This window comes from Gopherus evgoodei, chromosome 24, assembly GCF_007399415.2.
Source record: "Gopherus evgoodei ecotype Sinaloan lineage chromosome 24, rGopEvg1_v1.p, whole genome shotgun sequence".
In the NCBI taxonomy this organism is placed as follows: Eukaryota; Metazoa; Chordata; order Testudines; family Testudinidae; genus Gopherus; species Gopherus evgoodei.
This window is the reverse complement of record NC_044345.1, coordinates 188283-211719: the sequence shown is the minus strand read 5'-3', so window position 1 is coordinate 211719 and position 23437 is coordinate 188283. Positions and strand designations below refer to the sequence as shown.

The 23437-nt window shown below is 44.0% G+C and overlaps 2 protein-coding genes across 9 annotated transcripts in view; one reads left to right on the top strand and one right to left on the bottom strand.

Annotated features, from left to right (window-relative positions):
• MSTO1 (misato mitochondrial distribution and morphology regulator 1) overlaps window positions 1–14538 on the top strand; it is a 39367-nt gene extending 24829 nt beyond the window's left edge. Inside the window, exons 16-17 of the transcript XR_003997648.1 lie at window positions 11810–12001; window positions 13992–14538. The gene's annotated coding sequence lies outside the window, so the exon portion shown is untranslated. The remainder of the gene's footprint in view (window positions 1–11809; window positions 12002–13991) is intronic.
• GON4L (gon-4 like) overlaps window positions 1–23437 on the bottom strand; it is a 48006-nt gene that overhangs the window by 8766 nt on the left and 15803 nt on the right. For 4 of the 8 annotated variants that reach the window (XM_030541996.1, XM_030541995.1, XM_030542000.1 and 1 more), the window contains 17 exons: window positions 21943–22044; window positions 21129–21169; window positions 20288–20391; window positions 16390–16588; window positions 15713–15799; window positions 14548–14719; window positions 13599–13743; window positions 12873–13041; window positions 12064–12180; window positions 9550–11286; window positions 8708–8969; window positions 5142–5323; window positions 4543–4740; window positions 3941–4084; window positions 1634–1777; window positions 1185–1304; window positions 722–835 (listed from right to left, as the gene is read on the bottom strand). In XM_030541996.1, the coding sequence (XP_030397856.1) occupies window positions 722–835; window positions 1185–1304; window positions 1634–1777; window positions 3941–4084; window positions 4543–4740; window positions 5142–5323; window positions 8708–8969; window positions 9550–11286; window positions 12064–12180; window positions 12873–13041; window positions 13599–13743; window positions 14548–14719; window positions 15713–15799; window positions 16390–16588; window positions 20288–20391; window positions 21129–21169; window positions 21943–22044 (4037 nt within the window). Of the gene's footprint in view, window positions 1–721; window positions 836–1184; window positions 1305–1633; window positions 1778–3940; window positions 4085–4542; window positions 4741–5141; window positions 5324–8707; window positions 8970–9549; window positions 11287–12063; window positions 12181–12872; window positions 13042–13598; window positions 13744–14547; window positions 14720–15712; window positions 15800–16389; window positions 16589–20287; window positions 20392–21128; window positions 21170–21942; window positions 22045–23437 lie in introns of those variants that run through there. The other 4 variants (XM_030541998.1, XM_030542001.1, XM_030541997.1 and 1 more) reach the window with 3 other exon arrangements.

The window sequence follows — 23437 nt, the reverse complement described above, 5'->3', positions numbered from 1 at the left end:
CGCATGAAGAGGCATATGAATATTTAGCACATCTGGCATGAAAAATTTTTGCGACGCCAGCAACAATAATGCCATGCAAACACGTGTTCTCACTTTCAAGTGACATTGTAATTAAGAAGTGGGCATCATTATCTTCATAAATGTAAACAACCTTGTTTTTCTTAGCGATTGGCTGAACAAGAAGTAGGACTGAGTGGACTTGTACGCGCTAAAGTTCTACATTGTTTTGTTTTTTAGTGCAGTTATGTAACCAAAAAACCTACATTTGTAAGTTGCACTTTCATGATAAAGAGATTGCATTACAGTACCTGTCTGAGGTGAATTGAAAAATACTGTTTCTTCTGTTTATCATTTTTACAGTGCAAATATTTGTAATAAAAATAATATAAAGTGAGCACTGTATATTTTGTATTCTGTGTTGTAAATGAAATAGATATATGAAAATGTAGAAAAACATACAAAATATTTAATAAATTTCAATTGTTATTCTATTGTATAACAGTGTGATTAATCGCAATTAATGTTTTTAATTGCGATTAATTCTTTTTTAGTTAGTCGCATGAGTTAACTGCGATTAATCAATAGCCCTAGTTATAATACATTACAATCTGGAGACAGGAAGAACAAGCCTGGGTGAATTAACAGACACCATACAACAGGATACACTGTTACAACTGTTCCTTGCCCCCACCATCCCAGTGCTCAGCCCCCTTCAACTGACCTTACAGCTGGAATGGCTGCAGGTCCTCCTCTTGCTCTTCTTTAGTTTGGGGTCACTGCTCCCTTCATGGCAGGAGCATGAAAATTCCTTCACCCCATCCACCCACTCCATCTCCTGGAAATAAACACACCAGCTGACATGGACTTTCCTGATCCACACAGAGCACTGCACAGATAACACGTACACACCAAACAGAAGCAGGTCACAGGCTGGCCAGTCCACAAAAAGAGCCAGAGCAGGGCCAGTCTGACACCCCCCAGGGAGAACTAAAGCAAGTAAATTGCCAACAGAGATCGAAGCGGCTGAAATTTGGGCAGAAGCATTTTAATCCCTTTCACAGCCTGTTGCCTAACTCTTTAGAGACTAGGACTATTTCTACAGACATTTGTCTTCCTAGACATGTATTTGCCTGGAGTATGAAAGAGGCCACATGCTGTGGGCTAGTCAGATATCCCAGTCCCACCTTGTCATTGTTCTGGCCTCCAATCTCTTTCCTCTTTTTATTTTTCGAGGCTGTGTGCATCTTGGGGGTTTCCTCCTCCTCTTCTACATCTGGTAACGACACCTCTTCAAACCCATCAAACTAAAAGAAGCACAGAGGCTGTGTTACCAGTACAGCAAGGGGAGCTTTCAGCAGACTGACCTTTCATACTCTCTCCTACAAAGGGCTTTCTTTGCATCAAGGCCCATTTCAGGGCAGCGTGACAAGTTCACAGTAATGTCAAAAGTAACAAGTGCTGAAAGAATTTGAATTTTCCACCCCGACCATCCCCAGCCACCCACAGTCCCAGATCTTTATCCCAACTCTTCCTTTCTGGGTCTGTCACCTCCCTATTAAGACTTTCAGTCTGAGGGATCCAAGCCTTCCTACTTCTCTCTCTCTCTCTCCTAGTTTAGAGAAAGGGTCTCCACCTCATACTCTTTCTCCTCTGTCCAGTTGATCTCCTCAAAGTCTCCCATGCGGCTGGCTGATGGACGTAAATGATCAAAGAAGATGGAGAATTCATCCTGCAGGTGGTCATGTCCTTTCAGCAGCTGCCACATCTGGGTCTTCAACTGTGGGAGAAAACTCTGGAGTAAGATAATGGTGGAACATGGCAACGGCTTCAAGGTCTGCACGACAAACAAGACCCTTTGCTAGAAACAAACACAAAAGCTCAGGCTCAGTGTTACCAGCTGTACTGTATTTCATTTTTGGATCAGAGTACTTCCAGGAATCATCCTGGCACTGAAGAATCTCCCCAGAAATCTTAGGGAGAGGTTACTTGAGAGAAACTAAAGCATCAACCTGCAGGGTAATAAAAGCAAGGTGGGAAAGAGAAGATACATAGGGGCCAATTAGCTGTACAATCTTGTGCAGGTAATGATTAGATCAGTTCTCTCTGCTCTTACTCCAGATGAGGGGTGTATCTCAGAGCTGGTTACACCACTGCAATCTGAAAGTCAGAGGGGAAAGCACTATGGGGTATGTATCTCTGCATTCTCAGGGCTGGCTGAGGGGGAGGGGAAGATATAGAACAGGCCTGCACAACATGCGGCCCGCGGAGCCTCACTGTGTGGCCCGTGGGGGGATTCTAAATCCCCCGCACATGGCGCTCTGAGGACAGCCCAGAGCCCTTTAAATATCAGCTGGCCCGGAATCAAAGGGCTCTGGGCTGCCCACAGAGATTCCCAGCTGTGGCTGGGATTTAAAGGGCTCACGGCTGCGGGCAGCCCAGAGCCCTTTGAATCCCGGCCCACAGCCGCTGATTGCCCCCTCCCCAGACTCCTGCCCCAACTGCCCCCCAGGACCCCCACCTCTTATCTAATACCGCTGGTCCTTGTCCCCTGATACCCCTCTCCCAGGACCCCTGCCCCTAACTACTCCCCAGGACCCCACCCCCTATCTAAATGCTGCTTCTCCTTGTCCCCCGATTGCCCCCTCCCGAGACCCCCCCAACTTTCCCCCAGGACCCCACCCCCTACCTGTCCCCTGATAAACCCCTCGGACTCCCATGCCTATCCAACTGCTGCCTGTCAGGACTGTCCCCCTGAACCTCTGCCCCATCCAACCCCCCTGCTCCCTGTCCCTTGACTGCCCCCCCCCGAACCTCCTACCCCTTCTCCAACCCCCCACCCCCTTACCGTGACACTCAGACCAGCGTGTCTGGTGCCATGCAGCTCCAGACACGTTGCTGCCATGCTTCCCCGCGGAGTCCACAGGCCCCCCACCCCAGCACCTGCCTTCCAGATTTGAACACCTCAAAATTCAGGAGTGCTCAGTCTCAGTTTGGGCAGCTGTTACTTCATTTCTCTCAAATCAAATACACTGATTCACTGTAACTTGCTGTAGAAAAAGTAGGATAAAATTGAGCAAGAAATGCTTCCCAGTGGTTATTGGGACTGGAATTGCTATTTTCAACAGCCATTGCCTTTTTGTTTGTTTAAAAAGAAGACAGTGACATTGCATTGGCAAATTCCCCATAGAAAGAAAAAGTGGAACAAAAGAATAATAAAGGCACCTCAACTTTTCCTCATTTATGGAGGACAGTCTTATAATATGCATCCAGATATCCTCCAATCACACAAGCTGAAAATTGTTCCACTTTGCTGCAGTTCTGTAACCATAGGGGAACCAATCCTGTCTGTTTTGTGCACATCCAAAATTCCTGCTGAATGACCCGCCCTGGGAGTGTTACCAGTGACCCAGGGCTGGGGCGGCGGCAGGTGTGTGTGGGGGCACTGATGGGGGGAAGCCCAGGGCTGGGGCAGCAGCGGGGTGGGGGGAGGCCACTGGTGGGGAGGAAAGGGGGAAGCCCAGCACTGGGGTGGCAGGGGGTGTGGGTCGGTAAGGGGGAGAGCCCAGGACTGGGGAAGGAGGGTACGGGGGGAGCCCAGGGCTGGAACGGGGGGCAGCCAAATTTTTTTTTGCTTGGGGCAGCAAAAAACCTAGAGCCGGCCCTGCCGGGTTCCCCCAGCCACTGGAGTGCCGGGCCCTTTAATCTGACCCTGAGGGCTCCCAGCCACCTTTTCAGCTGGGAGCCCCCGGTTGATTTAAAATAAAGTATCACCTCCCCACCCCCAGCCTTCCTTTTGGCCCACAGCTGTTTTGGTGGGGCGGCACTGGGGCGGGGTGTTTCTGCAGGGCTGGGAGGTTTCGGCCCTCAGCTGTTTTCTTTGGAGTAACGTGGCCTTCGCTGCTTTACGAGTTGTGCAGGCCTGATATAGAAGTTTGGTTACCTCTGCAATGTCCTGGGGGAGGCAGTCTGCACAGCTTTGCAGCACTTTGATGATCTTTTGATGGTGAGTGGGATTTTCAGCAAAGCAAATTTCCAGCTGCCTGAGGAACTTCCGGCTTTTGTCAAATGCTTGCTGCTCTTCAAACTGATCAGAGAACAAGGAGGATCTTTTCACTCCGGATACACCAGTCTATATTTACAGGCATTTCTGATCTGCTTTGAGAAGCTATGTAAAGTATATCTGCTCCAGCCAAGAGTTTTACAACTCACTTTGGACTGCGGACTGCAGGCCTCAAACAGAAAACTGGTTTCAAATCTCTTAATGGCTTAAGAAGTGCAGTGCAGAAGTTAAACAAGGCCACGTTTACTGAAAGCAGTTTAGATTTAAAAATTTACAGATATACCAAGTTACAGAAGGCTGTAGCTGTGCATCATGCTGCAGCATTCCTCAGCACTGGAAGATTTTATGGAAAAGTTAATTAAATAATTAGCACCTCCATCCAATTTATCCCTGCCTCTATACTTAATTCTTCCTCCATTCCTGCAAGGTTCACTACACTTGTCTTCTCAAACTCTCCTGTTTGCTTCTTCCCTTTTACCTACCAATCCACACTCCAGAGCTTGCTCAGGCAAAAGAAAGGCAGCAAAGTCTGTGAGTAGCTGTGGCCACTCCTGCAGGAGGGTCTGGAGAGTGGAATACAGATCCACGGCAGTTCGCTTGTGAGTGCTGGTCTCAAACTCATAGATAACACGAAGAAAGTCTTCATACTTCCCAGGCACATTCCGCAAAGCTTCGCGCACCTGCAAAGCGCATCAGACAGTTATGAGACTTTCTCCCCGCTTATGAAAACTCAGGAGGAAAGAAAAGTTAATTCAATAGCTACTTCAATACTCAGCACTTCTACATTACTTCACTTTTTCAAATTGCTGTACCAACAAACTAATTATTCTCTAGATTCAGGAGCTTGGAATGGTCACAAGATAGGAGTGATCCCAAGTGGGTTACAAATTTTGGAAACACATCAGATCTGGATGGATTCTTCAGCTAAGTGGCTCAGGTGTTAATTCTGTTGCAGAGGAAACATTTATCAGGAAATGGTAACTGGACATGCCAGCAATTTGATTTTCTTTATTTTAATAGAAATACAAGATTCACGTTCTGTCTGATGACAAAGCTCTAAGGTCAGCCTGTTCGTTCTTACCCTGTTCAGATAGGCTTGTGCAAATGCCAAATCCTTCTGTTCCCTGAGAGGGTCTCTCTCCAGAATCTCCTCATCATACAGCAGCAGCAACTTGGAGGTGTCTTTGCTGGCACGAGTCCGTCCCCTCTTATTCCTGGCTCTGTGGGAGTTCCTGTTTTTCCCAGGCACTTTCACATTCTCATCTGAAAGCACAGTCCCCATGCAAATTCCTCATTCCAGGGAAATGCAAAACCCGTCGATGTTGGTGCTGTGGACCATACTAACTGCCAGGAAAGGGTTCCCTTCCTTTTATTCATCATTAGGCCCTGACCCACAGACATACTCACGTCCTGTCAGAGCAAGGAATGTGTTTGTGAGTCATATAAGCTCCCCTTTATTTTGTGGGAGTCCACATAAAATGAATGTAAAGAGAAGTGAACTGTGTATTATAAATTTTATTGAGTATCCTTATCCCATTGAGTCAGCTGAACAGATTTCTTCTTTAGAGTGTGGAAACACTTGCTTCATTTTCACGGTCACTGAATCCTTTCCAGACTTACAGCTCAAATTACACCCAGTTAGCAGAGACCATGAGATAAAGACCAGTCCAAGGCCTTGATGCAGAGACTGAATGAACTGAGTACAGTACATCTGATCTCTGTTACTAATGTGCCTCAGATTCTCATATTTTGGAGCGTTAGGGCACAACAGAGCTCGTATCACAAGGGATGAAGAATAGGAAAGATACTTCAGTGATGAGGGAACTTGTCTAGAACTTAGGAGACACAGATTCAGTTTCCTGCTCTGCCACAGGTTTCCCAGGTGATCTTGGACAAGTCACTTAACCTCTCTGTGGCTCATTCCCCATCTGTAAAAGGGGAATAAGAATACTTCCATACTTCACAGGAGTGTCATGAGGATAAGTACATTAAAGACTGTGAAGCACTGTGAAATCAACTTATGAAAAGCTCTACATAAAAATCTAGATGGTGGTATTATTATTATTCATGAGGGTCTAGGTCTCTGCCTTTTCCTGGGCCTGCTTCACAATCTGGGAAGGCGCAGTCTGCTTTTGGAAAATAAATTAAAAAAAAATGCCAGAAGCCCACAGATCCGCTGGATTTAGGGTTATTTTCAGCATTGCTAGCTCTATCTTCCTCCCCATTCCTAAACCCTGCGGTTTTGAGTCCTGCTTACTGACTTCACTTACATGGGGAATTTTTTAGTCCCATTAGCAGATTCTGCTTTGTTGCTAACGTATCTGGATTCTATTCTGAATTACACAGAATAAGCAACTCCATTCTGACTGCAGAATCTTTATTATCAGTGATGTCTGATGAAAAAAGAATCCCAATCACTTTTCAGTTCCCAGGATGAGCCACCGGAAAACTCATCTTGTGACTTGTACATTCAAACAATATGACCCGTAAAGGCCAGAAAGAGACCACGGAACCCCACAATCTCATTTATGCAGTCAGATTTCAGAGTATAACTGCACTGCAAGTGGATAGATAGGAGGGGATGCAGAGAACTGTTTTTGTAGACTCGTTTCTCAAAGCCTCTTTTCCAAAAGCAAGGCAACACTGTTAAACCTTGAGGAAATTACACACTTGTTGTTTTGCTGCAGCAGACCAGTTCTGTTTCCGCACCGTGACAGTCTGCACCCCTATGTTCATCCCTTTTACAAGACTATGATAAATTTTGTATAAGGTATACTTTGTGAGGTATCGCTTGAAAACTCAAGAAATTGGTGATCATGATTGTCCTGGTAAAATACATGTAGTAACATTGTATATAAAGTTATAAAATTCTACTCTATGACATTACTAAGACATGTTCCAAGTTTAGAAAAGCAGCCACAAACCAGTTCCTCAGAGACAAAAAGCAAACTGATGCCTCAGCCAGGTGTTGTCAAAATCAAATGGACTATCACCTGGTTAAGTGTTGCCAACTTAGCTACTTTGTCACTAGATTTAGTGACTTCCTAGTGAAGAAATAAGCGTCAAAGTAACCAGTGACAAATCTAGCAACTTTCACCGCTGATTACAGTGACATTCAGAGAAAAAACCACCAATATGCATAGTCAAAAAAATCATTCTCAAGCAGCTCAATAATGTTAATAAAATCCACTCTATGCTCTTACTACATTCTGTTGCACTCCACGTCAATCTCATTATGTCTCAACTGAACATGTCCTCAGAAGGAATCACATTCCAGGGCTTCTCGGGCTGAGATCACTAAAATCTGCAGGCAAGGAAAAGAAGTTGGAGGAGGCTAATTAAATGCTTTACTAAAGCCAGGTGCACTTTGGAGGGAGCAGCATATTAGCCAGGGCTTGCTTTTAACCAAATGTGTTTTCTCACTGCTCCATAGTAAGATAAAAGGTGTAGCTATCTTGATTTCGGCTCCCCTTTACTCCTTCCCCTGGGTTGGCCTGGGATTAGCTGCCCAGCTGTTACATTTGAGCCCACTACACAGCAGCAAGAAAGAATACATTTGGATAAAAACAAATCCTGGCTAATGTGGTGCTGTCTGCAAAATGTGCCTGGCTTTAGCAAAGTATTTAATTAGCCTCCAGATTACAGCGATTCCTTGCCTGCAGATTATAGTGATCTCAACCTAAGAAGCCTTGGAATGAGTTTCCTTCTGAGGACATGCTCAATTGAGATGTAATGAGATTGACTTGATGTGAAACTGAATGTCATAAGAAGAGCATGAATGGGTTTCATTAACACTATAGAGCTGCTTGTGAATTATTTTGTAACTATACTCACCTGGGCGCACACACACAATATATACCTCATACACACACACACTCAGGAGGTTCCAATCATCACAGACTGTGTCTCCTAAACCTCAGATGGAGATGATTCTTAAAGAAGAGGAAAAAAAGCATAAGAATGGGGAACAGATCCCCCAAGTTATTCCTCTTTCTTTCTACCCATGGTGGCCACAACATCTGAGGAATAAACAGCTTTGGACTGAGGGAAGGATGCTGTCTGAAAGAAATTCAGCCAGTAGAACTGCTGAAGCATGTGGTGAGAGAGACTTTTGTGTAAAATTCACTTAGCTGGTTAAGATAAGTGTTACCTTTTACTTTTATTTTCTTATTACCAATTCTGACATTTTATGCCTCATTACTTGTAATACTATAGAAAGCCAGTTTCCTGTTTTATCTGAACCAGTGTCCTTGGAATGAAGTGTCTGGGAAACTCCATTTAAGATAAGAGGATTTGGGCATATTTTCTATTAATAAAATGACAGACTTTATATGAGCTTGTGTCGTCCAGTAGAGGGCTAAGCAGTACAAGATGCTCATTTCTAGGGGAAACTCTGTGACTAGGAATTTGCTTGGTATTGCTTCACAACAGTGTAACTCAAGAGTTGCTGGCCATAGCACTCATACAGTATAGTTAGAGTAATTTACATGCTGAAGTCTGCGTGTGAACAGACCAGGAGTGGTTGCTCTCACAGTGAAGCAGTGTAAAAGGTACCTCAGGTTGGAGAATTGAGGGGACACAGCTATTCAACAGTCCAGATTGTACCCTAAGTAATGTCACACCTCCATAGAGAGATAATTAACTCACCTGGTGGCACTCTGTTGGTTTCCACCTCTGGGGCAACCTTTGTAAAAATGAAGGCAGATTTGGGTTCCTCTGCTAAATCTTCAGCTATCTCATCTGTCATTTCATCTTCTTTTTGCAAACTCTCCATTCCTTCCCCTTCTCCCTCCTCCTCCTCTTCCTCTTCCGGCTCTGAGTTCTCTTCCTGGGAATTCTCTTCCTCAGAATCTCCCTCCTGGCTCAGATGCCTCTCTGTTGCAAGCCAAGTCAGTTTTTCCATTGTCTCCTTTAGATCAAAGCACCCAAAAATCTTTAGTCCTTGTATGCCATTCAACTACCTCCTCATTTAATTATAATCCGAACTACTAACCCCAGGTATCAATTTAGTTCTTGCCAACTAACGATTAACATAATTAACAGTGACATGACACCATCTAACCCAGGAACGGAAGCTGCCAGCCTCCACACTGCTGCTAAAATCGGAGTAATCTGACATTCATTTACAAGTGTGAAACTGTGCATGTATTTCTTTGGTAGAGTTTTGTCTATTTTTTATGCTCTCTTTGAATTACTTTATCGTGGGGAACTCTCATTAAAAATAATTTCTGCAAAGTACGCAGAACAAACAAGGAGCAAGCTCAGCTGAGGAAGCCCTTACAACTCCAGAAGAACTGAAACCTGGCCATTTGCAATTTATGCTCCTAACCTAGTCTGTAAGCTCCTCAGGACAAGAGTTGGTCCTTTAATTTGTAATGTGCCATGCACACTCTTGGCACCATATAAATACACAATGAGCTGGTTCTTACAAAAAAAGTGTGGCTTTATCTCATTTGCAGAATTCATTATCTAGGCTGCTATGTTTTTACCTGAAGTTCTGGCACAGAAAGCACGGACTCTTCTGATGAGGAGGAAGAAGAAGAAATGTCATCAGCATCTTGAGTAAAATCATCGAAATCCTCCTCCTCTTCCTCTTCTTGTCCATCCTTCTCTCCCACTGCTTCAGGGCCAGCTGGTGTCCCTACAGACTGACCATCCACACTGGATGAGTCCTCTGGTTTCCCCAATGGACTACTGAATTCTGCATCAACATCTACTGAATGAGAGGCATTCTTGGAAGACTCATGGCTCATTTCCATCCCAGCTGTATCAATGTCTTCCAACTGCTGCTCATCCTGGGTGGGTGCCTCTACTTCTCGTCCCTTCTCCTGATGGGAGGTGCACTCTTTTTTAATTTCCTTTTGTTCACTCAGATGCTCAGATGGGACCTCCATGTCCAGCTCTTGCCCTAGATCCAGTATGAACTCCTCCTTTATTTCAGCGTTCAAGTTTTTCTTCTCCTGAGTTGGGTTTTCTTCTTCTAGGGCATCACTGGAATCTTCAGGTTCAGTTTTCACTGTTTCTCCTAAATCCTCCAAATGAGGTAAGAGGTCCACTGGTAATGGCTCCAAGGCCGCCTTTTCCATTGTCTCCACAACTATCCAACTATAACACTCACTCTCTTTAACCTTCTCCTGGCTGTCACTGTCTGGAGTAGCAGGACCTGTGCTGTGTTCCTTCTTGGGGGAGATGGCAGAACATGAAGAGTAAAGCTCTCGGGGTTCGACTTTAGGCTCAGCTATGGGGAAGGAATTTTCATCATTTACAGCAAGATGGGAAGTGACTAGATTCAACTGCTCTTTTTCTTCAGCAGTTGATGAAGCAGGAAGACCTACAGAGTTAGGAGAGGCTATCAAGGGAGGAATAGAAGAGGACACTAGAGGCTGATTTAATGGGCATGGGAAGGTGGTGGGATTTACCAACAAAGCTGTAATTGGAATAGCCTGAGTGCCGCTGCCAACTGTTGTCTTTATGGGCTGAATCATATTGCAGCCATTGCCAATACTAACCACTTTCACTGTAGCAGCAGGTACCGTAAAGATGACAGGGGCTGGATGGATCAAAGGGGCAGCCTTTATCAGAGGGGTGGATTTTGTTCCCTTTTTCTTTTGGTACCCCCTGCGGACACAGGGTTTGCGGATTTTTGAGGCAGTCAATGCTGGCATCATTTTTGTCTGAAAAGTCACAGGGGTTGAGGATACTAGTGCTGGTGGTATATCAGCTGGAAGAGAAGTTCTGGAATCAGATTGTAAAGTGGAAAGCACGCTTTGAAATTCAAAGCAATCGCCACTCCCCACTGCTGAAGGGATGTTCAAATGCTGCATTCCTGGTATAGTCTGCATAATTGTAGCTGGCTGGATTAACCGGGGAATTTGAACCACAACTTTGCTAGGAGGAGCTTCTGATTGGGGTAACTTTACAGCAGCTTTCTGAATATTAATAGTGTTGGCACTCGGCTGCAGACAAGGACTTGGTCGAATGAGTAGGGGCTTCAGGGCTGCAGACCCCTGCCGCCTCCAAGCTCTCCTGGAGAAACGGTTGGCAAGAGGCTTCAGTGTCAGCACTATTCCCTTGGGCATGAGCAGGGGGTATTTTTCATCACACTGCGATTCCAAAGTTTCTTTTTCTGTCCTCAAAAGAGCAGATTCTGTACTGGGTGAACCTGCTGCCTCCCCAGCATCTTCTGCTAATTGCTTCAGCTCCCTTTGAAGGGAGGATAAACTTGCCTGCAGGAGAAAAGAGCTTCAGTTATTTAAGTCCCCTGACCCTTACCACCTTCAGGCAACACAGAAAACATTATTCCAGCGCAAGAGGCAGTGACTTATTTTGATTCACTTTATGAATAAGTATATTTTATTTACTGCCCACTGTAAACTCTGACAGGATGTAACGATCTGGAAGGAGCAATGTGATCATAAAGTTCATGACCTTGATGTGTCTCTTCCAAACTGGTTTGTAAAGACTCTCTTAGCAAGAGTCAAGTGTCATCAATTCCCCAATAGGATGGTCATGTGATAAAACCCTGAACTGGGGTTTGGGGGATCTAGGTCCAATTCTTGGCTCTGCCACATACTTCCAGTGTGACCTTAGCAAGTCAGTTAATTTCTTTGTGCTTTGGTTCATCCCTTCCACACAAGGGGTTGCGAGGAAAAAAATAATGGCTGAGAGGCATTTAGGTACTACAGGTATAAGGGTCCCGTAACATAAGAGAACAACATTCAAATCTCAAATCTGCACTTTTATTCCCAGGGCAACAAGTCCACAATGAGAACGTCTGTCTCTCAATAAGACTGTTTGGTGCAGCGAGGAAGATGGTAATTGCTGCCTGTACGGTGGTGGCCATCCTGCCTTGACATATAAACTGCAACTAGCAGCCCCAGTGTCACACAGCCAATATTCTAACCAGCTGAATTAAACCGTTCAAGCCAACAGCACTAAAAGGTAATCAGCGCTAGGGATAAGATGGGTGGAGGCATGATGCTTCTAAACAGCAGGCACTGTACCTTCAGCCAGAATGGCAAATGCTGCTCTTCCCTCTCCACAGGGGGTTTGCACTCAGAAGGCTGGATCTCCTCACAACACTTGAACAAAATGGGCAACTGCTTTGTTCGTTTATAATACTGAGGAGATGGGGTGGTGGAAGAAGAGAAAAAAAAAAAAAGGTCAGCAATCCCCATCCTTCATTAGTCTAACTGCCAGAGTTACTCCTACACTGATGGAGTGTTGCTCAATTGTGTATCTATTAAGAAATGGAAAGGAGGGCTGAACAAAATCTTATGTCCTTTTTGACCCATTTCTCTGGACAGATCATTGGTGTAGCACATGTGTGCACTCACTCTACTTCCGTACAGCATGCAAATCTACTGGTAGGAAGCTCATTATTTCTGCATTATGTGAATTACAGTTGTATGAAGTATCAGAGGGGTAGCCGTGTTAGTCTGGATCTGTAAAAGCAGCAAAGAGTCCTGTGGCATCTTATAGACTAACAGACATATTGGAGCATGAGCTTTTGTGGGTGAATACCCACTTCGTCAGATGCATGACCTTGTATCAAGGTTCTCTGTAGTAGGCGTTGTGTTCTTGAGAGACAAGGCGACAATCAGAGCAGTTGTAAAAGGTAAGTACAGAGGGCAGGGTCTCTGAAGGAGTCTTCATTCTTATTGGAAGTGAGGTGTCATGGTCTCTGATGAAATTAAGTGCAGACCGAATGTAAACTCTTAGGGAAAGGAACTGTGTCTTTCATTATGTATGGGCAACACCTCGCAAACATGTAAAATACAAATGCATATGAACTATAGATTGTGTCACTTACTCTGATGATATTGTCAGGGGCACGGTTCATATTGAGGTTCTTGATTCTCACTGTCAGCTGGTGCGCAGTCTTTGCTGGCAGGAGATACTTGCTGATCAAAGGTTTAGGAAATTCTGTCCCTTCAAAGTGTTTCAGACCCAAAGCTAATAAACTGAAAGGAAAAAAAATTCTGCCAGACAATGATTCAAATCAAAAGAAACTGCAAATACTCTCAGCTTGTCTTTCCTATCCGTTAACATCCCTGGAGTGTCTCAATCTGGTTAGCCACAGCAACACAGAGAAGACAGTATGGAATTAAAACAGCCCAATCAACTGCTGAATGCTCAACATGGCTTAATCTAATGAAACAAATTGTTAACGATGCCAACACAGAACTCGACTGGAGACACATTAATAAATCAAGATGGGGAGTACATTGGCTCAGGAACATCTCAACACACTCAGATTTGTCCCTCTGATCACCTTGGAAGTCAGTACACATATTGGCATGGAAAATCCACAAAAGACTAAATCTGTCTGGCCTACTGAACTAATAGCAATTGTTCTACGGCTGGGAACAAGGGGCCAAAGTCGCCATCTGATTGTGCTATTCCAGAATGTCCAGATATCCCATCAGTTGGCTACAGCACCCTACTTTTTCCCCGATGGAAAGATGCCCCCATTTTTTTTTATTTATTTATTTTTATTTTTATTTTTTTAACACACACACTAACATTGAACACCTACTTGTCCTCTGCCTTTGTGAATATAATCTTGTTCTGGGGGGCTTTGGCCTTCAGGGAGCAAATTGGTAACAGCTCTGGGTACATAAACACTTTTCTCGTTGCCAGAATCCATGCCACTTGCTTTGGAATACAGGGGAATTCATTTGCTGTGAAAAGAATCCACAGATCAGCACAAGTTGATGAACCTCCCAAGCATAGATGCTTAAATTCTGAAACTCACCATTACTTTATTGTAAATGCTGTGGTCCCTATAACTCCTGTTGTGAAAGCAGTACAGACTGGGGTTGCTTTCCCCCACAAAAACCTTTGGACTTTGGTTTAGAACACAAGAAACTAAAACTAAGAATATAATCTAGCCCAGCAAAAGTTACTTTTCTTTTTGATTTCTCCACAGAATTGTGTGTGCAATATCAGCTCTGTGGAAGGATGGAGCAGCTGCATTTGACTCTAATCTGCCTATCATTTGGCTAAGAGAAAGTTATGACAAAAATTTCCAAAACAATCCATTCAGAATGCTTTTTAATTTTGCAATTTCATAGTTCAAGTCCCTAGTCTTGTTAGTAGAACCATCGCAACCAAAAGAAAATGTCTTTGATGCATCACTCAAACCACTGGAACAGATTTTTCCCATCTATTGTTGCTTTCCTGATGGATTTCCAAAGCTTGAAACATCTGCAAACATATCATGCATTCCAGACTACCAAGCTAAGCAATCCTGTACAAATCCCTACGATGTGATCTTACTGTGTCACTTTTCATGGCTTAAGTAGAAAAAGATAGCCAATAATATTGAGGTCATTGCTTAAAGACATGTTAGAAACAGTGCTGCAAAACAACACTAAATTCCATTTCAAATCATAGCAAAAAATCTGGAATCCATCTCATTTGAGGGGAGGGCATCATGCAAAAGGCTATTACTACCCTACAAACCTGCCCCTTCAGCTACATACCACTCTTCTTCACAGTTTTGCGAGGGCTCCAATCAACTTTGACCTGGGCATGAAAGTCTTCAATGAGCTGCAACGCTCCCTTCAAGTTACATGGTTGGAACTCTGTTTGAAACTTGGGATGGAACTGCTGACGAAGGAGCATGGAACTGTGAGCAAAGTTACTCAGCTCAGTCTGAAGAGTCAAATACAAAGGAAATAAAGGGACTTGCTTTCAATGTAAGTACTCATGTATGTAGAAGTCATTCAGAAAGCAAACTTGCCAGATAGGAGGCAGAGAAAGTTTCAGTTATTGTCAACCCTGCTTTTCAGAGATACCAAGCCATGAGACACAAGTGATTACATTTATTCTGCTCTGAAACTGTAAGGCCCCAGCTCTGCTGTGAGTTATTACTCCCCCATTCCCATGCAGAACCATTAAAGATCACAGACCAGACACAGAAACTGTTCTAAGAATGACCTTTTCAAGCTTTGTTTTTAATCTTTCAAAAAAAAATACAAAAAACATGCCAACACAGAGCACTGTGTTATTGCCATTACCACACAGATACAAACTCGTTCAGTAAGCAATTGATCAAGCATTAGTATGTAGATGATACTATCATTTGAAACAAATGTTAAGGAAATATTTCTCAGCTGAATGAAGTCAGATTTTGGGTTTTTTAAGCTTTGCAGGGCATTCCCACTAACCAACCCACTCTCACTGGGATTTTTTATGCTTCCCTCAGCAAATACCCACATAGGCTTCAGACAAGTATAGCATAGGCATTAGCTGAACACACTTCTCTCACCCAAGCCTTCAATTCCAACCTGTAGCAGTCCTGCTAATCCCACCCTAGTCATCTCTAGAGCAGGGACTGTCTGTAGTGCCAGACTGGAGGGAGGTGTGTGTTAAAACTAACCAGAAAGCAAAACTAATTTTCACCTAAACTGGCACCGTTAGTGTACTAGCCCATTGCACTAACTAGGCTACCCTCCCATGACAGCAAACTCTCTCTCACAGTGCTGAACCATTTAGCAATGTAAAAGCAGCTGCAGCTACATAATACCGCCTCTCCTTCACTGCTCATTTTTGAAAATACAGACCAAGTCATCTTGATTAAAGACAATGGCGACCTTTATTTTTGTGATAGAATTATTGTATTTCTAACTTTAACTAGATCCTTACCAGAAACATCCTCGTGGTGCTAGCTTCTGAACTCAGACTAGAGTTGGAGCTGGTGAGAAGGTGGATTTGAGTCAGGAGCTGGACATGCTGGAAGAACAGGGCAGACAGATGAAGCTTTTCCATACACAAGACACTAATATCCAAAAATACTGGAAAATATTCTAAAGCACCAACAGGCGGAGCAGGTTATATCTCCTGGGTCTCAAAATAAGTGTTGGCTACAGACATACCTCAGCTAACAGAGAGCTTGAAATAATTTTTAGTGCAGACATCTTAAGCAATTACCTTAAAAATACACAAGCACACACTAGTGACAACTACAGTTCAGATAAATTTCCACAGTAAGCGAAACCAGTAGTAAGAGGTTTGATGCAGGAATCACTTGGGGAAATCCTGTAGTTTGCATTTGTAGGAAATTATCCTAGATGATCACAGTGGTCCCTTCTGACCCTAAACATTTATAAATCATTTAAACTAAAACACGATAGCTGAGAATATAAATGCACAAAAAAGTCAGGAAATACACAATTAGGGTTCGTAGAGCAACGTGAATGGGTACTCCTAGGAATTCTGCACAGGTGCCACCATGATATGCAGAGGCCTTTGCCTTGCAGTTGACAATGAAGCTGTGATAAGATGGTGTAATATTTGTGTCTGATAATATCTACATCTCTTACCTGCTGCATTTGCTGATGCAGCCTCTTTCTCTGCCCCATGTCCAAAACTAGGGTCTGAAGTGGCTTCTCAATTTGAGGTTTTGACCCCTCCATCTCCTGTGGATGCTTGGTCGAAGATTTCTTTATTCTCAGCTGTTCAAGCTGTTCCTTCACTGTCCGGTGCTGTTCGTTGAGTAGGTTGGCCAGAGGCTCTTCAAATCTGTTTCAGATCAAGCAGACAGTATTATGCCAAATCCATGACTTACAGACACCACTCTTAATGACCTGGTGTATCAAGTAGATTTCACTTAGTTTCTGCAAAGCACAATTAAAATATTAATTACATTTCTAAAGCACCATTCATCTCAAAGTACCCAAAGTATTTTATAAACCTGGTATACAGCACCTATTCCTTCAACAGCCCAAAGCAAAAGTTAATTTCCTGTCCGAAACTGTTAAGGCAAATCCCGCGTCTCGTTAAAGCTGTGAGAACTTAGAGAATCAGAATAGAATTACCTGAGGTAAAGTTTGGCCACACACCAGGATTAATTAATAATCCTGTTCTTGAGAAAAGTGTCATGGAATCTTTAATGACCACAAGCAGTCAGGGCTTTAGTTTTACATCTGAATGCAGCATCTTCAGAAGCACCATGCCACTCTAACACCATGTTGGGGTACTGGTTAGTTACAGACTCAGGCCATGGCTACACTGGAGAGTTGCGGTGCTGGTGGTGGGTTTACAGCGCTGCAACTTACTCACCGTCCACACTTCCAAGGCACATACAGCGCAGCAACTCCCTGGCTGCAGCGCTGGCTGTACTCCTGCTCTGCCTCAGGTATAAGGATTGCAGCGCTGGTGATGCAGCGCTGCTCCGCAAGCATGGCCACCAATAGCACTGTAATTGGCCTCCGAGGTATTTGGAGGTATCCCAGAATGCCTGTTCAGCCACTCTGCTGTTTTGTTGTGAACTCCGGGCTCCCGGAGCTGCTTATCTAAAAAACAAACACAGCTCGTTTGCTGGAGAAGAGGCAGGCAGGGGAATTCCTTTGGAATGTTCACAGCTTGATAGTGTTTGCTTCAGGAGAGAAGCAACACGGCGGGGGGTGCGGGAGTCTGTTTTGGAGCAGCTGCTTATCTAGTCTGAAGGCTATTTGCATTTAGTGAATAAGAGAGGGGTGGGGGAAGGGCTCGAAACTTTTAAAATGATTGAAGGTTGGTGCTGTGTATCTTCCAGTCCTTAGAACTTGCAAGGCAGGGAGCTGACACAGTGTCAGCTCCAAAAATCCACTCTCTCTGTCTCCCCCACGCTCCCTGTCGCACTTCACCCCACACCCCCCTTTTGAAAAGCACTTTGCAGCCACTTGAACGCTGGGATAGCTGCCCATAATGCACCACTCCCTACAGCGCTGCAAATGTGGCCACACTGCAGCGCTGGTAGCTGTCAGTGTGGCCACACTGCAGTGCTTTCCCTACACAGCTGTAGGAAGACAGCTGTAACTCCCAGCGCTGTACAGCTGTAAGTGGAGCTATACCCTCAGGGTATGTCCACACTGCCCACGGATACTATCGGGGAATTGATTTATCACATCTAGATGAGACACGATAAATCGATCCCCGAACGCTCTGCCATTCACTCCGGAACTCCACCAGAGTGAGAGGCAGAAGCGGAGTCGATGGGGGAGCCGTGGTCGTCGATCCCGCGCCATGAGGACAGGAGGTAAGTCGATCTAAGATACGCAACTTCAGCTATGTGAATAGCGTAGCTGAAGTCTATGTATCTTAGATCAATCTCCACCTCCGCAGTGTAGACCAGGCCTCAGATAAAAGCATTCCCTACTCAATCACCAGTATCATTTCCTCCACCATCTTATTCAAGTACTCACATACCACTGTTAACGGCCATGGTATAAGAAGCTAGATAAGACATTGCTAAAAAAGAGATCATTCGAGAAATAGACCAGACCTGACCCAAGCTTGTCGGATTAAACAAGATCACAGCCCAAAGTATTATGGCTGCTGGCTATTACCATCATCAGTCCCAGTGAAATCACTTGCAGCTCTCCAATGCTGTGGACACACTTTGTAAATATTAATGATGTGCCCCTGAGTTTTACTCAGCAGGCTATTTCATTATGTTTGTTTCTGCTGCAGCAGAGAAGTGGTGTAAATATTCCTGTCATTGCAAACAGCTTTAAGTGTCAGCCTGCTTATGACAGAGCTCTATAGATAGCCCAATCAACACTTTCCCACCTCTGACCCAACTAGGATCAGCTCCACTTCCACAACAGACCCAGCATGTGCACTCAAAGCTAGTCACAATCAAGGGCCCTCTAAGACATTTACATTCCAAGATACTAATGAGAAGGAACCAATGGAACAAATAGGTGAAAATTTCCCACAAAATTACCTCCCTAAAGAAGTCCAGGAACAACACTATGTACAGATAATACCAGGGAAGAGGAAACCAGTTAGGAGGAGGACTTACCCCACCTTACCCCATACAGACGAGGGAAATTAGCATGAAATACCCTTCACACTAAGACTGTAGCTGGTCTAAGATTTCCACACTCCCCTCCAGTACTGCTCATCTGGAGAGAATTGTGCAGTTGCCCAGCAGTCACTTTAGCTCCCTTCCCAAACAGATACGGCTTAGTCTTGAGCTGAGCTGCCCCATAGACAAGGAGTCTTCATTCAAACTGCAGTTCACTTTCAGCCCCTCAGTTACTGTTACTGTTACCATTTCAATAGTAAGCCACAATTTGTCAAAATAAATATTAACTAAGAACAGGAGAAGGATCATGAGATCTGAAGCCAATCAGCTCCAAGTCACTGGCTAAAATTTAGCCCATGCTAGTAATTATCAAAAAGATGTCATATGTTGTCCATAGCTGACAGTTGCTTCAGTCTCGTGCCCCTACACAGCTCTGCCAGTCCAACTCTTTCCTGACTAGCAGCACCCACCTGTTCAAGAAGTGATGTGCACTGGGAGATTTGGTAGGCAATGCCAGTACAGTAGAACTTTAGAGTTACGAACTGACAGGTCAACCACACACTTCATTTGGAACTGGAAGTACGCAATAGGTAGCAGCAGAGAACACCCCCCCAAAAAAAGGAACAGTACAGTACCGTGTTAAACATAAACTACTAAAAAACTAAAGGGAAAGTTTAAAAAAAGATTTGATAGGGTAAGGAAACCGTTTCTGTGCTTAGTACCAGAGGGGTAGCCATGTTAGTCTGTATCCACTGAAACAACGAGCAGTCACTGGACTCCTCATTGTTTCTGTGCCGGTTTCATTTAAATTAAGATGGTTAAAAGCAGCATTTTTCTTCTCCATAGTAAAGTTTCAATGCTGTAAAGTCAATGTTGAATTGTAAACTTCTTAAAGAACAACCATAATGTTTTGTGCAGAGTTACAAACATTTCGAAGTTATGAACAACTTCCCTTCCTGAGGGTTCGTAACTCTGAGGTTCTACTGTATTGAGCAGCCCAGCTCTTCAACAGTACCTTCATATTACCAAGAAAGCTGGAGGTAGTAAGTGAACTCCTCTGGAGGAAGTTAAAAAAGCTGTCACCCTTCAGCTGTGTTGCTAGAATACAGTCCAGTCCCTCAATGACACCTCTTTCTGAGGTCCACTGCCTTTCCTCCAATAAAAGCCGCCATTACACTCTCCTTCAGGGCATTGCCTCCTTCTTCCTGGCCCCTTCACTGAGAAGCGCTGTCCATACTGGCTCCCTCCATGATACCTACAAATTGCAGCAAATACGCTGCTGTATCAGGGAGTCAGAGCAAAAGGGCCATGGACACCATCGCCATCTGGATGTTATGTCTGTGGCTTCCATCTTCTTTCTATTACATATTTGACAGCTGGGTGCCCAGACACCCTCTGCAGTTTTTATTGAGACCAGACAGTCATACCTAAGTGCCTGTGGTGTGTTAAAATTCGGCCGTGACTCTGCAACGGTGTCCTCATCTTCTGGGCCTTCATCTTCCATGTTGGAGAAACCCATCTCATCCTGGAACTGACAGGAAATAAAGCTCAGCAGTTGTCAGGTATATGAGGCTCTGTCTGAAGTTCAGGGAATTACTTTTAGTACAGAAGGGTTTCTGGCTCAGTATAAAATTAATCACAATGGACCTATACTGATGCCATCAGCAGCAGACATGCTCAGCCCCCTTGGGTCTTCACTGGGGTACATGCTTTTACCGCCTCACAGTTGCACATACATGACAGGACCCCTTACAGTGAGTTTATGCTGAGACATCCAGTAAAGTTCCCTCTCTTTGGCTTATGATGGCACCTTCAGGGACCCTCTGTCAGTTCCAGGATAGAAAGACTCCCACATATTGTTAAACATCTCACTTAGACCTAGTGTACATTACAGAGTTAGATCGACCTAAGGAAGTTTACATCAACCTAACAATGCAAGGGTCTACTCTAAAATGCAGCTTCCACCAATGTAACTCACCCACTACAGTGACTTAACTCTGCCTCCGCGAAAGGTATAGTGCTTAGGTTGATGTAGTTAGGTCGATGCTGCATCAGTGTAGATACTGCATTGAGTACATCGACTGTTGCTGCCTTTCAGAAGCTGTCCCACACTGACAGTTAAATTGGTGCAAGCGTTCCTAGTGAGGACACGCACCACTGACACAAGAAGTGCAGTGTGGACATGCAAAAACTATTTAATTACTGCAGTGGCTGTATGTTGACATAACTAAGGTCGACTTTAATTATGTAATATAGACTTGCCCTTACAGTCTCAAATAGCTCCTCCATCAGTTCATTTACTTCTTTCTCTGTAAGAGACAAGACAGGGTGCATGAAGAAACAGTTAGTAATCCAGTAAGAAAAATTTCAGCAATTTGCAGGGTTTCCTTTTCAGAAGATGACAAACCCTTGCAAACTTTCCAACACAAGTGGGAAGAAAGGGAACCCTCTCATATACTCTTACATTTTCTCTTTGTGATGGGGATCAGCCCTGAAGCATCCAAGTACAGCCTGCCTCTCAGCCACTCAATCCTAATCCCTTGTGTATGCCAGAAGGGCTTCACCTCCTTGATCTGTGATTTAAGAGATCAGCATCCCGCAACTGTGGTCACAAGGTTTTCATCCACATTCAGGCTGCTATTTCTCCCCACATACTCTCTATGCGCCTAATGATGCAGCTTTGACCCCACTCACAGGTGAAGGCCTGAGCAACACAGTAAAGTCCTTCAATGCAACCCTATCTAACCTCCTTAACACCCACATCAGACTCTCAGAGTATCTTGGCTACTGTTTCATTTTGTCTAAAACAGAACTCAAAATAAACAAGTAGCTGTACCTGATAGCAATGGAATGGTAAAGCTGGACCACTGGCCAGATCCATTCATGCATTTATGGTGAGTCATTACTATACAGAGGAGCAGGAAAAGTTAACAGCATGGGGGGTGGTTCTGTTTATTTATTTTTTTAAATTAGCCCCGCCTTGCAAAACCTTCGCAACAAACACTGAAGTTTTAAATTTGGATCAACAATTCTAACAGAAGCAGTGCTGAAGGAGCTGAGCTTCGGTTATCACAGTACTTACTGGTGATTCTCACAGCACGATCGTTCCTGAAGTCTTCTGTATCTGGTTCATCCAGATCTTCCAGGAAGTTATACTCAGGGTCATCATCATCATCAGCCTCATCTAACAAGATAAATGTTTGAAACATATTTTTTCATAAATCAGACCGTAAGGGAGACCGTGCTAATGGCAACCTGGGGAGAAACACTGGGCTTACTGGCTATCCCGCCAGACAGAAGCAGGACTTGAGTTAGTATTAGTTTTAACAGGGTCCCAGTTTGCTCAATTGCTGTGGTAGCAATAAAAAAAAAAAAAAACTATCTTCCTTTCACTCTGCACTTATAGCACCCTCATTTCTTTCCCTAGTATTTTAAATATTCCAAGTTTAGTAAGGCGAGACTGATTCTCCACTAGCTGTAATTTGTGTCATCTAAATTTGCAGAAAGTGAGTATATAATGCCACTATTCTAATTGGTGCGTTTTACACCCACTGTACACAGGTGGTGTAAATGATGACACAAGAGGCAAGACAGAGAATCAACCTCTGAATTATTTTCTTGTTTCTTATAAGAGCATAAATCATGATGGTAAAAACAACATGGTGCCCCTCACATAAAAACACCACATTGATAAATAAAGGTGTGCCCTATACTGTACTTTTCAAGTTAGACACTACTACAACAAGAAATAGGCCTAACTATGTTTTCCTATCTGACCAACAAATCCAAGGTCCAGGTTCTCAGTGGATAATTCATTTTAAGATTTCCTCCTGCCCATCCTGGGGCTTTACTCTTCCATTGAAGTCAATGGGAGTTACTCATATAATGTTGTGAAAATGGCAAATGTCATTCTGCAATGTATTAACAGGAATGTCATATGCAAGATACAAGAGGTAATTGTTTCACTCTACTCGGCAATGAGGCCTCAGCTGTAATAAGGTGTGCAGTTTTGGGCCCCACACTTTAAGGAAGATGTGGACACACTGGAAAGAGTCCAGGAGAGAAACAAAAAATGGTAAGATGTTTAGAAAACATGATCCATGAAGAAAGTATTTTCATGCTACTTCTTCTAAAAGAGGTCAACGCACATCCCCGTCAGTACCCAGGCCAGGCAAATTAATGATCCAACCAGCAGACCAAATTCAGTGATGCATCCTGGGCATACGCCACCTAAGGCACATGCTAAGAAAATGATTCCAGCAATGATTCCAGCCTCTGCTAACATTATTCTGCTTCAATAGCCCTTGTTAAATTCAGTTTGCAAATGAAACTAAAGCCAAAGCAAAGCAGTTATATTAGTCCTTATGACAGGTTCAATATCTATTCATCTCGCTCTTGCCAACAACAAAACCAGTTTCTCCTCTCTTGGTTTTCACACCTCAGCTACTAGAAGAGGGCCTCATCCTCCCTGACTGAACTAACCTTGTTATCTCCAGCCTGCTTCTTGCTTGCATATACATACACACCTGCCCCTGGAAATTTCTACTACATGCATCCAACGAAGTGGGTATTCACCC